At 48.2% G+C, this 17,926-nt stretch overlaps 1 protein-coding gene across 1 annotated transcript in view; it reads right to left on the bottom strand.

The window, feature by feature from the left end:
- BCR (BCR activator of RhoGEF and GTPase) overlaps positions 1-17,926 on the bottom strand; it is a 99,076-nt gene that overhangs the window by 10,916 nt on the left and 70,234 nt on the right. Inside the window, exons 9-19 of the mRNA XM_036392968.2 lie at positions 14,554-14,675; positions 13,183-13,351; positions 11,791-11,910; positions 11,103-11,178; positions 10,578-10,682; positions 9,920-9,994; positions 9,252-9,349; positions 8,452-8,583; positions 1,420-1,479; positions 1,183-1,292; positions 238-377 (exon numbers count right to left, since the gene is read on the bottom strand). Of these exons, the coding sequence (XP_036248861.1) occupies positions 238-377; positions 1,183-1,292; positions 1,420-1,479; positions 8,452-8,583; positions 9,252-9,349; positions 9,920-9,994; positions 10,578-10,682; positions 11,103-11,178; positions 11,791-11,910; positions 13,183-13,351; positions 14,554-14,675 (1,207 nt within the window). The remainder of the gene's footprint in view (positions 1-237; positions 378-1,182; positions 1,293-1,419; positions 1,480-8,451; positions 8,584-9,251; positions 9,350-9,919; positions 9,995-10,577; positions 10,683-11,102; positions 11,179-11,790; positions 11,911-13,182; positions 13,352-14,553; positions 14,676-17,926) is intronic.

Below are 17,926 nucleotides of genomic sequence, written 5' to 3'. Positions count from 1 at the left end.
TCCCTGCTGGGAAGAATAAAAAAGCATGGTTTGGTACAAGGATCATCCTCTTGTACGTCTTGGGTTATATCAGTAAATAAAATATGCAGCCAGGGTTAAAATTATTTTCCTTGAGTGAGAACCTCTACTTCTTAACGCTTCTTGGGCAACATAAGATTAAAAATAGCACAGTCACCTGACAGGGAGCTCAGGCAGGTTCTGAGGGAGCAAAGGGAAAAATCAGACCCAAGTACTTACTGACATCAAAGGCAGCTTTCAAAGCCTGGATGTCGGTTGCGACTCCGGAGACGCGGTAGATGCCCACCTCCTCCATCCCGCGCCGCTCGATCTCCTCCACGCACTGCCGCACGATGTACGGCACCTTCGACCTCTCTCTCCTGAGGGGACCCAGACAGAAGGGTTCAGCTCAGCCCAGGCCCTCCGTGCCTGTTCCCCAGCCAGCCAGGATGGCTCCGAGCGCCCCAACATTTCCCTGGGTCAACCTCCTCTGGAAAATGGGGTGGGAGGAAGTCTGAGCAGGCAGTCAGGACTGAGCTGAAAAACTCCTTTTAAAACTCCTTTTCTGACTGTCTCAGCCTTGCTCTGGCTGTTCTGCAGCTTCCCTGAGCACTTCAGCTCTTGGCCAGGTCCCAGAGCCTGCGACTCTGCCCAGGTAATCAGAGGATTCCCAAACAGCCCTTGGATACATAGCAACTCTGTTGCTTTCAAACTGATGCAATTCCACGGGGAGGAAATACCACACTTCCCAAACCATACAGCAGAACAAACGGGTTTCTGCTGGCAAATGATTCATGACAAAAGATCAGGGGTTAAAATAATACAATGGGATCCAAAGACCTTGAACATTTTTGATTATGGAAAGGAAACATCACTGTTCAGTGGCTCTGGAAATTTGTGACCATGTCAGCTAACTACAGAGAAGGCAAGTGCAAGGGGGATTTCCGGAATTCAGAGGAGTGATAGGCTGTCAGTAAACAGCCTGTGTGCACACTGCTTTTTATCTCTGCAAAAAATGAAGCTCAGAGATTGTAAAGCATCTCCAGTCTGCAGCCACAGCTACACTCCTACACTAGTGGAGCAGGATGGACTGCCAAGCCCCTCGAGGGGACACAGGCAAGTGCACCCCACTGGCCAGTTGTCTTCCTGAAACACAATGGGGAGAAACGTGACCCATCAGCTCACTTGGTGACAATGGCAATCTTGACCCCAAACACGCCCGTCTGCTTGCGGGATGGCATCCTCTTCAGGCTGAACTCCCGACTGGTGAACTTCACTGACAGCTTCACTTCCACCTGAACCAAACAGAACAGCTGTCACTTTTTGAACATTTTCTTTTCTTTTTCATGCTGCAATGAAGAGCAAAGAAATAAAGCCCACAGGAGGTACAGAAGCAGAGCTAATTTCTGTTTGCACACTTACCCCATTCATTGAGATGACTGTGCGCTGCCAGTCTTTGTCCTGCAGTGCCTGTGGGTCCAGCTGGAAAACAGAAGTTACCCATGAGCTAGGAACAGACTTCAGAGAAACCAGCCAGCCTGGGAGGCTTCTGCAAGTGAGCAGAGCACAATCACTTTTATCCTTCTTATTTCTTTTCCATAGGAAAACCTATGGAACACTCCAAAGTTTCCCTGTTTCAGGGAAACCAGGTACTGGATATTGTGCAGTTCTCTAAACAGGGCTGATGAGGGTTTATACCCATGGAAAACCCAGCAACATGAGAGCAGTGTCTGCTCAACAATAAAGGCAACCCCAGGGAGCACAACCAATATTTGAATCTGCTGAGAAATCATGGAAAGTTGTCCTTCAAACAGCCTATTCCTTTTCATTTCTATTTGAGCATAGAGGCAGGAAGAACACCAGACCCTGCTATTGCAAGCACTCATTAAACAGAAACAAGTTCCAATCTCTCATTTTCAGCTTCGCTTGATCTCTCGAGTGGACAGTTGTGAGGCTGGGGAGCAGCTGACTCAAGTGCTAGAATGTCGCCCAGCAATTCCACTACTGCCTTGGGAGAGCCCAAACACATCTGAAGGCCTGAGCAGTGGCACTCAGCTCCAGGGAGACTGGCAAGAGAGAGGAGGAGCTGTCTGCTTGGGGGCTTGATCAGCCATTGGAACCAGCCAAAGCAAGAATTCAGCGCCTCCTGAGACAGCTTTGTAACACTTGGCTCTTGAACACGGAGGCACAGTAAGACCAGGAGGAGGCAACTGCAGCAAACTCTGTTTTGAGGTTACTGCTGTCAGCAAACAGGCAGTCATAACCAGAGCTGCTTTGCAGCACAGCTCCCCCCTCTCACAGAGCCCCGTGCAGGGCCAGAGAGCTCTGGCAGGGGAGGGAAATGCCGGAACAATGGCAGCTGCAGGAAAGTCTGGGAGAGCTTAGACACGGTCATGGTCACTCAGATCATCAACAGAGCAGCCCAGTGCTGCTGACAGCTACAGAGACAAGCCCCCACCTAAACCTTCCCCACTCCCCAAAGAAAGGCAAGCAGCAGAGAGCACAATTCCTCCCACTGCAGGGACCCCAAGCAGCACAGAACAAGCGAGGCCAACCTTGTCCCTGCGCGCTCTGTTACGGATGTGAGCCCACAGCGGGATGCTGCCAGCACACACAGGCTTCCATGGCAAACTGGACCGGCTCCTGTAGGTGCAACGCTGGCAGAAATTCCTGAAGAGCCCTTGTAAGGAATTGTCAGCAACCAGCAGCTCCCACATTTTGGGATTGTGCAAAGGATGGGCAGCAGTGCTTGGCTTCAGTGCCTCAGCGACCCCAAACACAGCACTGCTCGCCAAGGGGGTTTGCTTTTAACGCCGGCAGAACGGATCCGCCCCGCCTGTGGGGCTGGCCAAGGGCCCTACGAGCTGGCCAGTTTCTAGGCTGTTCTACCCTGAACTTCCGTGCTGGAAGCTTGATTTCTTTCAACAACTGAATTCTTTCCCAGAATCAAGAGGAAACCATTTCTGAAGTGTCTGGTTTCCTATGAGGAGCAACCATGCTAACTATTCCTGAAGGCTTGATCTCCAGCTCTGAGGAGTCATCTTGTTAAGCTGCCAAAATGGCCCTGCTGATGGACACAGTCACAGCCAATCCTCTTGCTGGGAACCAGTTTTCCATATGCTTTTAGAATGGAGTCACTGAGTGTATTATTTATAGCAGGGGGTTATATTATTTATAGTTTAAGACTAAAGGGGAAAGAGGGTTTGAATATTTGCCAAAAACTTCAAAGGAAGAGTCCAGCAGAATCCAGTTATGGTTTATTTAAGCTAACAGGTATTACTGGGTATGTCTCAGTAATGACCAGGGAATTCCTGTCACAGCACAAACCAAAATCAAGTCAATAGCTGTTAAAAAATAAAACCATCCTGCTCTCTTCTCAAGAGTAACTTTGACACTGCTGCAAAGAACAAGCAGAATCAGAGTGCTGTAGCTGAGAACTTGCAAAGACTTTTCCTTGCTGGAGCTGAGAGCTCACAGAGACTTTTCCTGGCTGGATAACTGCTGGGCTGAGCCAGGACTACGAGTAAAGCTCCATGTACCTGCTGCTGCCTCTTGCTCCCTTGTTTCTGAACTCTCCTGCAGAGCTGGCAGGACCCCTGCACTCCCTCCTACTGTTTGACTCCTGCTGGAAAATGCCTTGTACTGAATGGGGACAGCCAGGGACAGCAGGCACCAGGGCTGGCTGACCCAGCCAACCCTACATAAATCACTGGCAATAACAACAGTAATTAAGGGGGGAAAAAACCCAAACTCCTCCAAGGTGCTTTTTAAATAACAAAGCAAAATAATGGAAGCTATTAAAAGAGCAAAGCTTGAATAAACTCTCAGCAACACTGAGTGAGACAGGAAGATCAGGTCTAACAGTCTGATAAGTCACAGCAGGACATAACAGAGTCAACAGGAAACCAAAAACTGTCACTGGGACTTCAATCAAGCTTCAGTCGTGGTCCCAAGTGATGACTGAGCTTCTGAGGCCAGCAAGAGCAACAGAGGGAAAGGGCAGCTGGAGCAGGCAGGGAGAGAGCACACTGAGGACAGTGAGCTAGCAAGAGTGATGCTCCAGCACAGAGGACAAATGGGGCCATGCTGTCTTCTGGCCTGATTTGGAGATCAGTGACCTGAAAGAAGGAACACTGAGCAGAGGAATGCAATCCACGGCCAGCATGGCAAAGGGAGGCAGCTCTGAGCAAGCTGTGCCAGCTCAGGCAGGGGAGGCACTGTGCAGCTGCTGCCTCTGCATTGCCAGTGGAATTTACTGCTCCTCTACACTGTTCCTCCAAACAGTGCTTTGGTTTGAGTGACCTGCCCCATCTCCATTGCAGCAGAGCCACTGTGTTGTTCCATGCTCTGTGCAAATAGGCCAGACCTGCTAAAACCCTCACAGGCTGCACTGCATGGGCTCCTTTGCACAGCCCCCACCAAAAGCTCATGCTGAACAGGAAAATACAAACCAACCACTCTGTTTGCTGCTCCCTCCAGTCCCCTTGTGGCCTTTGGTATTTGCAGTGGCAAGCTACAGCCCCAAAGTCACTAATGAATCAAGCCAATACCTCTCTGTCTCCTGCCCAAAACACAAGAGAACAAAGCAGCTCAGCACCACAGGGGTTTCTGAGTGCAGCTCTCTGCCCCTTGTAGCAGCTCAGCACTGAATTCAGACAGGGCACAGCAGTCAGGAAAGGCTGAGAGTGCAGAGCAGCGTGCTGAGAACTGGAAAAAGGCAAACTGGGATGCTGCTCTGGCAAATGCAAGCCAGGCACTAGGAAGGGTGTCTATGCTCTGCCCTAGGAAAGCACCACAGAGAGCTTGATCATGATTTCTTTTTCCCCAGAGAGGAAAGAAAACATGCAGAAGGAGGGAAAAAACAAAGAAGCCTCAGTGGAAATGAAAGAGCATGGACTGTGGAACATTAAGGTTAGTGTGTTTTATATATACAGTACATTCACACTACTTCTTCCCTTTATTAAATTTCCCAGGCAACTTTACACCCCATCAATTCTGAGCTGTAACTAATGTGACATACATGTTGTCAGAGCCTCACTGCTGCTGGGAACTCCCAGTCCTGCCATAACCCCATTCTTCTCACAGCTCCCCACTGACAGGTTAATCTTTCCCACCATCACCCTTTAGGCATGACCCATTGGCTTCTTCATTTCCCCCCTGTTTTCATTGCTGGGACAATGTTCTGCTTCAGCAAACTGTTTAAACAAGCTTGAGTGAGTAAAAGGTTTCAAGTTAACACTGGGGAGGTACAACATGGGACAATCTGGTTTACATGGAAAACAACTTAATGCCTGAAATAGCCACGGGCACTGCTATGAGACATCCCAGATAATTAAGATAAGAGTGATTGTTCTGCAAGGCAGCAGGGAATGGTGCTGTTCCATAGAATGAGTGATCTAAGGCCACATCCTCCCTGATTTTCCAGCACTGCTGTGAGGGAGAAGGAAATATTTAGCTTGAGCTGATCATGCAGAAACAGAAAACAGCAAAGGAAATGGCACTTCTAGGAGGCACCGGTGGGAGGAGCTGGATCACAGAGTGATCACTTCACTCACTCACAGCTCCCCATCCACGCTGGTCCTGCTGACAAATGTGCCCGATGGTGCAGTCTCAACAGCAAACAAAAGCTGCTGCACTCCACACATGGGTGTGTTTCTGCCACACGAAGTGCAAAATTCAAGGAGCCAAAGGGCCAGCCAAGTGCCAAAGATGGAGTGCAAGGTAACAACAGAAAGAAAAGCCCAGGGTGCTCACAATGAGAGGGGCTCATGCCCACAGCTGAACTAAGCCTCACATTTCCTCCCATCATGTGATGTCCATTCTGTCCTCCTCCAGCTCCCCAGGAATTTCATTTCACAGTGTGCTCAGGAATAGTATTTCTCATCCCTGAGGTGCACAGAAGCCACGTGTGCCAGTCAGTTCAGCACTGCACACCCAGCACTGCTGTGCCCAGGTCTGGTGAGGACTTCACCCCTACATTCACAGGAGGTTCTCCTACACTAAAACCTCATGGGTTTATGTTTCAGAGATAAAACCTGCAGACTGGCAGGAAAGAAGCAGCTCTTGCCCCTGGCTGTACAGACAGACAAATAAAATATTCCATAGGAAAAGAAAGTATGAGCAATGGGAGCCATTCAAATTGCTGCCCATTCCTGGAAACTTGTGACATGGACCAATTTCCAGCCTTCCTTCCTTCACTGCTATAATGTAACGGAGAGATTTAACAAACATTTCTACAGCCAAAACAGTCCCAGTCTCCTTGATTGTCTTCATCACTGAGACTCAGTATTTGGTGAGTCAGAATTCCCAGTAGTGGGAAGTTGCATATTTACAATCATTCATGGCTTAACAATACACTGCAATTTGGCCAACAGAGAAACTTCTCTGCTTTTATCAACAGGAGGATGCAGACACGACTCTTCATGTTCCCAGAGTTTTTAACTAAAAGGAATTTATGTAACAAAAATCCTCACCCAACCTCACAGACCTTGCCTTTAGACAGACAGACTTGGGCTGAATAATGACAGTGAAACAACAAATCAGAAACCCAGGATAAACTACAAACTCTAAGGTAAACAAAATTTGATATAAAAGCACCTGGGAGAACAGCCAACCTTCAGGCTGTAATCAGATTTTGTTGTTGCATTATTATGGTTTCTTAATAGAGAAATGGTGTTTACTTCAAAAATGGAACTAAACCAAAATCAAAACCTTTAATAATTTTCATCAATGCAAAATTTTACCAGACTGTCATATGACTTCTCTTTGATTCAATAGTGTTTGAAATCCATGATGGGACAGAAATCACTGAAAATTAAAGGATTATTCTGGCAATTCATCAAGTTTCTTTATAAATTGCAAAGGGAATTTATAGAAACCAAGAGAGCTTTTGCATGTGCCTTTTATGATACAACAGAATGCAACATTTGTGCATTGATTAAAAACATTTTAATTGATTTTTTAACCTTCCCACTGTCTAGGTTTCTCTAAAAGAATCAGGATGCAATTAATATTTAATTGCCATCAAAGAGCATTTTTATTTACTAAAGTATGAAATATATTTACAGAATATAAAATTGCTGTGCATAAAAATGCCCACAGCTGTGAGAAGGAAAAAAATTGCCAAATTTTGAAAGATTTTATTTTTTTTTTAATAATCTTTCTATGTAACATATTTGTAGAATTTATCAGGTCAGTGATTTCAGGGTTCTCTGTTATGAGCATACAAATCTCCAGGGCATTTCAGGGCTGAAGACTTGCTCTTTTGTAGTTGCTCAGCTCTGTGGAAAACAGCCTTTGTTAGCTGAAGGGACACAGGGATTCCTGGTCAGCTGAGACACTCACACACAGCAGCCTGTGCTGGCATTTATTGATCTGCACACCAGCTCCCTTCAAAATTACAGTGATTCATGCATCTGAGACAAAAGCTCTCTCTGAAACCAGAAAGAGGCTGATCAAAGTCATTTAGGCAATGAACCCTGCCAGAGCAAAGGTGGGATGTGATCCCACAGACCACCCTCACCCTGAGCTGCTTCTGCAATCCCAGAAATGGCCTTGGCCTGCATGACCATCACTGCAGGGATGGCCAGGGAAAGCTGCCATCCACAGGGAGGTGAACAGCCAGACCTAAATGGAGGGGAACTGGTGAGATCTTTGAACATGCCAGAAAGGAAAAGGTATCAGTGGCTGTTCTGTTCAACAGCCACTCCAACACAAAGAATGTGTCCTCAGAGCAGGCATTTAAACACCCTCCTAAAGTTGTGGACAGACAGTGCAACAAAATGGAACAGGATGGAGGACACATGTTCCCCATGGTTTCCACACAAGGCCTGATTTCTCCTACATCCAGCTTCAGTGCTCTGCCACCCAGCAGCTCCCCAAGAGCAGCAGCCCTGTGCAGTCATCACCTCCCCCACTGTATTACACATCTGCCACACAAAGTGCCCCAGGCCAGTTCCCAGCAGTGGAAATGTTCCTCAGATGCTGTCATGGACACCACACTCTGGGCATGGCAGTCACTAGGACAGGCAGGCTGTCCCAGGGCCTGGCCAACACATCCATCAACTTCCAGCACACACAGATGGCAGCCTTTGTGCACAGGATTTACAGAGTAGAGAGAATATTCTTGCATCCTCCTGTCACAAATGAAGCACCCTCACCAGTGCCCAGGGGCACTTCCTGTACAGTGGTGTGGAAGTTTTGAAGTTAATGGGCAAATGAGAGATCAAAACAAGCAGCTATTCCATGGAGCAGGCACAGGGCACAAAGCAAGAGGACAAAGCTGCTGATTCCCTGCCTGTGAATCACACTGTGCACCTCACTATCTGAGGGAAAAATCTTCAATGCTGAGACACTCAGAAGGCAGAAAACAACCTCTGTGGTGAACAGCAGGATTCAAAAGTCCCGTGATGTTTTGCAGTAAGGGTACCAGGAATGAGCTGAGCACAGCCTTACCTGGATCTGTCCTTTCCCCATGATGCGATCTGTGCTCTCTCCATCCTCTTTGGTGAGCTTGGTTTTGTTGTAGCACTTTTCATAGCACAGAATCCGCAGTGTCTGGGAGCCCTCCAGCTCAATCTCAAACTCCTGCAGGGCACCAGGAAAGGAAAGAGCAATGGCTGCATCACAACAGGACACCAGTCTCAGAATAATCAATACAGTCTTTTTAATACTCATCAGAAGAACACTTAAGGGCTGGCCAAAACCTCCTCCCTACTGAAATTGGTCTAGAAATAAGCAGAATTTGTATTTTGTATCTATAAGACGGTCAAATTGGAGACCAAGATGGTTCACTCCTTAGTCAGGTTTCACAGATCTCAGTAAAGCATTATTCAAAGACACAAATTTGCTTTTCTAGAAATTTTGCTCACCAGCAGGTCTGAGTTGGCTGTAAACAGGCAAAATGTCTATGGCTGATTCTTCCCCCTCTCAACAAATAAACAAAACCATCTCCTTCAACATATTTTTATTTGTGTCTTTAAAAAAGTTGTCAAGCATGCATCTGTTTAAAAGATTCAATACTGGACAAGACTCATTTATATCAAATTGTTTGTTTAACTACCACTAATCCAAGAGAAAAACTTCTGCAAGCCCTGACAGCAAAATGAACCTGGCAGAAAAGTGTTTTCTGAGAAGAAGCATGTGCAGCACAAGGGCTGAGCATGCAGCAGCATCCTTCACTGGCAGGTCTTCTGCCCATCATGTGTTGATGTTTGGCACGTGGAACAAGTCACATCAAGAAAAATCAAACCTACCTCGTTCCAGTTGGGCTCTGTGGTGTCTCTGTAAACTCTAGTTTTGGCCTTGTTCACAAAATACCCAAAAGAATCCACCTCTAACGTGCAGTACAAATCTGAGGAGGGGAGACAGGAGAGACAAAAACTTCAAAAAAATATCAACAATCTCCTAACTTGCAATAACCACTTGCACAAGGTGTCTTCATTTCCATAATCTCTGTATTAGTAACACCATCCCATACAAATCTCATCACCTTGATCAGCCCAGCTGTCCTTAAGAAGCTCTGTCACCTTTTTTGATCCTTCTGTCGAGTCATTCCCCTGAATTTTAACACCACTTTCTTCCCAGCAAAAATTCGGGATGCCAGAGAACACCTTTCATTCTTTCATTGTAAAACAAAATACAGCTGAAAGAATTGAGGATAAGGGCTGACTTGTTTCTAATACAGCTGGGTAATCAGCAAACACTGCTTAAAACCTCAAACAGACTAGGCCTAACAATAAATGCTGTGTGCTCAATCCTTGATGCTGATCTTTTTGGGAGTTAAGAGTAGAACTTCCAGCTCCCCAAACACCTCTCCTCCTCACCATCCCCACAGATGCTGCAATCCATGCCCAGCTGTCCCAGCACAGGGCTTATCTACCCCCTATCAGTACCTCCTGTGTGCCCCAGAACTCCAACTCACTTGAGCTTTGCTTGAACCCTGTGGCAGAGTGGACAATGACATTCAGGAATCCATAGAGACCTGGGGATTCATCATCTGTACAAAAGACCCAAGGGATTTTGTTACATTCACAGTAGAGCCAAGAGTGAGAGTGATGAGACTGGTATTACACAGGTTAATGAGCAGAGGGTGAACTGTCCCCAAGAATGGCAGGAGCAAGTAACAACCACTTCAGCAAGACAGGAGACTGTTCCTCAGCTGGCACCTGTGATACCTGCTGGCAGTGGGGGCTTTTACAGTGACAGTGACAGTTCTAGGATCAGCAAGACAGCATGGAAGAAATTCAAAGGAGAAAAGAATTATAATGGCTAAGTCAACATTAGCAGATTATGTAGTAATTTAGGATGGCTCCTGACATAATTTTGGCCAACGAGTGTTGTTCCAAAGGATTCTCAGACACAGCTCAAAGCTGTCCCAGGCTAGGACTCCACCAGGCACTCCAATACCTTGCACAACAGCAGCATGCAAGGACCATTTAACAGTTGATTCATGTATACTGGAGGATGCCTGCAACCTGTAGCAAAAGGGAACAGTAAGAGCAGCTCTAGGGGAAAGCACAAAATCAGGGGAGAGTTCCACTGCAGCTGCACCACGTGAAAGCAAAACCCTAAGGTCTTACCTTCCTTATTGATGGTGAGGGGAATGTTGTGCACTGTCTGAAGCTTTACACAGGAGTTTGTCAGCATCTGGAGCTCCACTGATGTGAGTGAGAAGCTTTTAAAGCCTGCCAAGGAGATTGCAAGAGGGAGGAGTAAAAATTCCAAGGAGAGGCTGGATGCATGACCCCTCATCCTGGGCACACAGGGACAGAGCTCCCTGGGCACTGCTCAGCAGCAGCACCGAGGTGCTCAGGGCAGTACTGCTGGGGGCATATTCAGTTACTCCTCCAAGCCTCAGGATGCTTCACTGGAAATAGAGGGGTTCTTAGTTCCTTGCAAAGCCAAAACCACCATGCCATAGAAGTAACTAAGTTTATTTTGAATGGAGCCAGTGGAAAGGGTTCGGCTCTTCCCCCTACCTGGAATTGCATTGAGCTCTGGTCTCTAGGGTAAATGGGAGAATCTCTACACACGTTTACTTACTAACTGCTCTATCTACACATTCCTCACATGATTTGTACCAATGACAGCTGAGGGATACTCACATTTCTTCTGCTGTTCCCGGATATTCTCCCTCCACTCTGCCCTTTCATAGTCCGATGAAATGAGGAATGTGTAACTCTACCAGGAACACAGAAGAAAACAGGGTATGCATTAGTCTGATGCAGCACTGAGGGCAGGGCCTGCCTGCTCCCACCCTCCCCCAGTGCACATTGCTGGACAGACTGTTCTGCTGGCACTCCTGCCACTTATCCTGCATCACATCTCTGTCAAGACAGGCTGGGCTCTGGCAATGTGCCCACACTACCAACATGGACACTCAGAGCTCACAGAGCCCCCCGCCCTGCCAAGGGCAGCTGTGGCCCTGCAGCAGCTCCCATGGCAGCTTGTGCTATTCCTCACAGCAGGAATTCAGCTGCACCAGGAATGCAAAAGCCTCCAGCACAGGCCTAGACACCAATGAAGCAGTGACATGCTGCACCAGGACTGGTGCTGAGACAGAGGATTCATTTCCATGGTTATTTCTTAAATGCCAGTCTTCAATGCAAATTAATCACAGCCTTATAGGATGCCATCAAAACCTTTGGCACAGCAAGGGTGAGGCAGGCTGCTGCTTGGGAAGTGCTTTGAGGACACACAGTAGAGGCCACAGAGCCCTCACTGTGCAGGAGCACGTGCATACACAGACACAAGCCCCCAGGATCCCTGGCCCTGAGGCGATGGTGCTCTCACCTTGCCGTTGCGATTGTGCACGCGGAAGGCCATGTTGGGAGACATCAGCAGGAGGAGGGATTCCTGCTCTGACAGCTTCTTTTTCAACCTCTCAATGACCTTGCTGCCTTTATTGGCTCTCTGAAGGGTGTAGGAGAGAGGGAGCAGAGGACATGGGTTATTCTTCAAATCTGCCCTCATTCACACAAACTGCTATTTTGAAATCCACAGTGTCTACCCTGTGAGTAGGTAAATAGCTCCAGAGCAGAAGAAATGCTCTCAATAGGATCCACAGGACTCCCAGCTGCTCAGAAGGGTGTAATATTTACAATCTCTACACATGGATGGGGCACTGTTCCCTGATTCCAGCTGTCCCAGCTGAAGTGCAGAGGTGTGTGGCCACTGTCCCAGCTGTACCCTGTATTTTCTGTTCCAGAGGCTGCAGTAGCATCATGTCACTGGGCAGCCATAGCACTGCCAGGTCCTCCAAGTGTCCTTAACTAAGGAGACTCTAAGGAACTTCTGTAGAAGCTGCACAGAACTCTCCCACTCACCACCCGCTGATCCATTTTCATCAGAAGTCTGCTAAAAAGTCTGGTTTTTCCTGGATAAAATCCATTACCAAACCCAGCCATGTGTATTATTTAGCACTGATGCACCAAAGCACGAACCTTAGACACCTGCAGCTTGAGTAAACAGCTTCCACAATTCTTCCTAACACCTTACTTTTTCCAGGAAGCCCTCTTTGAAAGCCAGCCAGGGCTGTGAGGCAGAAGCATGTTCTTTGGAAATGTGGGGAATAACCTTCCCACAGCACGATCAATGTTACTCATATCCTGCCCTACATACCAACAGTGTTCAAACTCTTATTTCTCTTTTAGGCTCCAGGAAGGTCTGGGATCTAACAGCTCTCAGAAGACAGATCTTGCAAGCAAAGAGAAGCCCGGGCCAGAGACACCATGTCCATGTCTGACTGTCAGTATAATTGCTGCTTTCTATGCATTTGCTGCTGCTTTGACATCAGTGAAGTACGAAAAAGCTTCAAAGGCATAACTGAGCCTGCTAAAATTCAAGAGTATATGGCTTCTGACCAAAAATCACTGGCAGGATCACAATTTAACAGCCAGAAACTGGCAAATAACACTCCCAGTCCTTTTCATGTCTGCAGCATAAGATCCCTGCCCTCCACATGGATGCTCATAGGAATAGAGGAGCTGCTGGGTACAACCACAGGGTCCTTTTGTCTCTGCCTCCTCACAGGGCAGCATCACCCAGGCTGTGCACTCAGATGAGCAAAGCCCCTGCTGAACAGCCTGGCTCCCCACCCTGTGCAGCCCTGGGAGAGCTGCCCCCAGCACCTCCTCTGAGCACACACCTGTGTCTGCATTGCCCTGGAGTGCTCAACTCCTTTACCTTTTCCCGCTGGATGTCGTTCTTGATCTGGGATATCTTGATCTTCATGGAATCCAGCTCCTCATCAGGTACCAGTGGGATATTGGGCACTGCCTCACACTCATCCACCATTTGGAAACTGAGGTCAGTGAGAGGAATGTACCATTTGCAGTCATACTGTTGGCTTTTTCTGAAAGGCAGGAGGTCCAAACCTTTTACTGCTACTGGTATTTGGCAACACCCAGTCCTTCCCACAAGCTCTCCCCTGCTATAGTGCAGAAGATGCAGATACTGGCCCAACTTTACTGTGATTCCCATATGGAAAAAGTCTGGCAACAGGTTGCTTTTCAGCAAGACAGCCTAGCAGGGTCAGTAGCTGGTACAGCACATAAAAAGGCAACTCATTTTGTTATCTAGTTCTTTTCATCCCAAGGAACCACATCCATCTCCTGCAGACAATTTTGGTCCTGCGTGCTCTCTCTGCAGCCTCTGGTGTGGCAAAGCTCTAAGCTGTGCCACACCTGTGACCTGGTGGCCCCCTGGGATCTGAACCTGAGTCTCTCATGACCAAGCTGGGGTCAAGCTGGGGCAGATGAGCCAATGCATATAAACCTCTGTGTAATCAGCCAGGGGAGAGAAACTACAGCTCATAGCTGCCATTCTCCAGGGATTTCACCAGGATAAGCAGCACTTTTTTAATGTTTCATGTCATTTATTCCCTCTTACTGTGCTGTCAGGATCATCCACTCTTGGGAATGTCCCACTCTTTTGAAGGTTCATTCCTCACAAGCACATGCAGACATAACTTTTTTGCTTGAGAAGGGCAAGAAGATAAGAGATGTCTCCCCAAGAAAAACATTTACCAAATGAGGAGAAGCCCTGTTTGAGGCAAGTGCATTGGTAATGGTTCCTCCCCCCTCACATGTGAAAATTGTCAGCAAAACTGCTTTAATAACTGCACTTTGGGCTTGAGACATAGTCTGTTTACTGCACCTTTGCCATTTTTCTGTAAAACTGTTAACAGGCTGTAGCTGCAAAGCCAAAATTAACAACCCTAGTCATAAAAAAAAGTGAAGAATGTCACCTATTAAAAGAAAGGGCAAACAGAAAAATGATTGACATTTATCCAGAATACCAGCAGCTACAACATATCCTGCTCTCATAGGTAGGCTCAGGGCAGGGATGGGAGGAATTACCTTTCCTGAGGGGTCAGGACTTAGGATCTCATACCGTAAACATTCCTATCTTGCTGATCATTTCTTATCTAACTACTTCTTGTGCATGATGGTTACCCAGGCCTGGGGTATCCATATGCAGCTAACACTGCAGGCTAAGCCCAGGATCCTGTTGCAGCCGAGGTGCAAAGCACGAAGTGCAAAAGGAAACTCTCACCCTCCAATCTGCTTCTTGAGCTTGGCACACAGGAAGAGGTCAGTGAAAAGAAAGACGTGGCGTAGCTTGCGAGCCCCTTCCACCAGCTCCACCATGAAACTGTCCTTCAGCAGCTGCCGGTGCTGGGGAGAAAACAGGAGAATTGCTCCAGTGCAATACCAGCTCCAAATAATGTTCCAGTGCAATACCAACTCCAAATAATGCTCCAGTGCAATATCAGCTCCAAATAATGCTCCAGTGCAATACCAACTCCAAATAATGCTCCAGTGCAATACCAGCTCCAAATAATGCTCCAGTGCAATATCAGCTCCAAATAATGCTCCAGTGCAATACCAGCTCCAAATAATGTTCCAGTGCAATACCAGCTCCAAATTTGGCACTGGGGCAACACAGTCCTTAAACTCGACTCCTACCAGAGCAAATTCAGTACATTGGTCGAACTCAGAAAAATGAAAAAGCCTCTGAAATACTCCTTGCTGTCCACTCTGCCCCCTGCTGCAGCCCTCTCTCCAAAGGCAGAAAGAGCCATGCATCTTCTCCCCACCCTGGTGCTGGCTCAGACTTCGGGCTTCTCTCTATCACCTGTTCCTGAGCCCAAGTGCAGTTTGCTGTGAGTCACTGCCCAGCTCCAGAGTCCCCGAATCCCTGCCAGGGGATCGTCCCCTCCCGAGCCAGCAGAGAGCAGCACACACCGCTTCTCCCAGAGCCGCTTCTCCCAGAGCCGCTTCTCCCAGAGCCGCTTCTCCCAGAGCCGCTTCTCTCAGCCACTTCCAGCCTCTGCAGCAGCTTCAGCCACCCCAGCAGGGACAGCAAAGCTCTCCTCGACCCCTTCTCTCCCTTTCACAGAACGACTTTGTCAACATGAACAGCTGAACGCCACGGCTGCTTCTTCATTACAAGTGCTGTTAAGGGATAATTCCTGAACATGTGTATCTGGTAAAGTTCTCAGGAGTCCCTTATCAGCCTTTGCTTTAAAAGGACCATCTGGATGTACCCTCACCACGTGCCTATTGGAATCTTCTTTATATATCATATAAAGATTCCCCAAACCTAGAAGATGCAAAGAAGCTGCACAACTCTGATGCCTTTAATCCTGCTTCTAGTTCCACGGAGTTTAACCTAGCCTCCCAAAGAAGGGGCACACACTGTAGGCAGAACATTGCTTTCCTCATTTCCTTATGGGGGAGGGGTGGGACAGATGCCTCCATAGTTAAAAGCCCAAAAGGCTGGAATGCTGGCATGTAGACAGGTGGCTGTGTGCTCCTTCCAGTGACCACCACAGCAGTTTCATGCCCTGCTCTGCGCTCAGGTCCTCCACTGTGCTGTCAGGATCAGCAGGACTCAGTGAACACCTGGAACAGATACCTCCCACTGATTTTTAAGCAGAAGTCAGGGCATTCAGCTCTGGGCAGGTTTTATTTCCACCAATGTGTATAAATGTCAGTGTTGCCTCACTTCACAGCCAGTACAAGCAGGAACCATCAGCTTCCCCACACGTGCTGAGGTATGCTAAGGAACTCTTCCCTGACCTGTACTTCCTTTGCTATTCCAGCCAGGAGGATGCTCCTCTGCCATCCCTGAGTGACATATCAGACACCCCACATCTGCCCAGACAGCGCTGTGGCTGGAGACAGCAGAGTTCTGCTGACCCTGTCCAGGGCTCACCAGCACCTCCCCAGCTGCCTCACTGCCAGCCTTGCCCAGCCCCAGGCTCAGGACCCCCACACTGACACACACACAAAGGTCTCCAGGGGCAGCACCACGAGAGCAGCTCCCCTGGGCAAGGTCAGGACACCCTCACCACAAGTGGTGCCTTCATTTCTCAGGTGATGCCCCTGGGTTCTGTTTGTTGTGTGATCTAACAAACCCTGAACGTGTTCCCTGCCAAGGGTGTGGGAGTGCAAACCCCCACACTGCCTCTCCTCCTGCCTACCATTCTTCCCATCTTGGCTCTCCAAAATTAAAACAAACCACATCAGTCCTGAGCCTAGCAGGCATCATGGCAAGGAACACATGACAAAGAAATGCCCTTGCAGACATAATTTTTTTTTCACAGTCTGTCCCACAGTACCCTACACTTCCTGACAGGGATTAGGAGCTGCATTTTCCTGTCTGCAGCTACGAGAGCACCACAGCTACCTGCAAAAGCACGTGGAGCAGCGTCAGCAGCTCATCTCGGTGCTCCCTTCCATTACACAAAGGTCCTGGAAATCTGTGAGCACAGCAGCAAAAGCTGCACCTCTCCCAGAGCTGCAGGAAGCAAGGCTGCTCCCTGACAGACTGCTGCACCATCTCTGGGCAGGACTCTGGGGAGATCTGGCATCCAGCAGTGATTCAGCTCACAAAGGCCTGTACATATGTTAGTGTTTATTTTTAGGTGGGTGTGATCGTCCTGGCTTCTTCTCAGTGTTTTTGGAGAGAACTCCTGCCTGCACTCCTGCCTTTGCTGCTGATGGGCACTTGAGCACGCCTTCCCCTCCTGCCTGGGAGAGCAAGCTCCAGACAGGAAACTAGAAACACTGAGCTTGGAAAATAAATAAACAAACAGGAGGAGGTATGTTGTCAGTAGCACAAGAACACTCTCCACTCCTGCAAAGAATTTCATTTGGGAGCAATAATAATAAGCAGGGAAAGATATTTTCTGAGCAAGCCAAACCCCTGATCTCAGGTTTCTAGATCTGATGCATATTAATTACACTGCAAATCAGCTCAGCTCCTCTGGAGCAATGAGAATAGCTGCTTGCTGCCAGCTCAACCTCTGCTCATTGTTCGTAGGTGTAAAGATGTTCTCAGAGCTTATTCATCTCTGCTCCCCAGCAGGAGGTGGCACTGTCCTTTCCCTGCCTGGCACTGACAGGGCACAGTCCTGGCCTGACCTGGCTGCCTCTGCCAGGCACTGGCAGAGTGTGAGATGAGCCAGGGCCCCAGCCCAGCACCCTGCTGAGAGCACATCTCCCCAAAACCCGAGCAGAAAGCTCAGCCAGTCCATGCCAAATGACCCAACAACCTCCTCATTCCCATCTGGGGCTGAGGTGGCACTGAATTTATTTGGGTTAGCACTCCTGGGAACCAAATCCTATCACTGACATAGACACAGAGCAACCCTGAGGCAGCAAAAATCCCACAAAGAGAGCTGGGTGGAAGAGGACAAGCCTGTACTTCCTAAGCTTGGCTGGAAGAGAAGGAAAGAGGTGAAAGAGATTTATTCCAGTCAGTCAGAGGGAAACACGGAGCTTCCCAGAAGCCTTCATTCTTCTTCTCTCCTTGCTCATGGGAGTTAGTTGGGAAGGTGTCCCTCCAGCAAGCAGCAGGGGTGAACTGCCAAAAGAGCAACCAAGCATCTGGGGAGGAGAGTACAGGAGAAAACATTTGT

The sequence above is a fragment of the Molothrus ater genome, chromosome 18 (assembly GCF_012460135.2).
Source record: "Molothrus ater isolate BHLD 08-10-18 breed brown headed cowbird chromosome 18, BPBGC_Mater_1.1, whole genome shotgun sequence".
Classification (NCBI taxonomy): Eukaryota; Metazoa; Chordata; class Aves; order Passeriformes; family Icteridae; genus Molothrus; species Molothrus ater.
The sequence above is the reverse complement of the archived record's forward strand: the minus strand, read 5'-3'. Positions and strand labels throughout refer to the sequence as shown.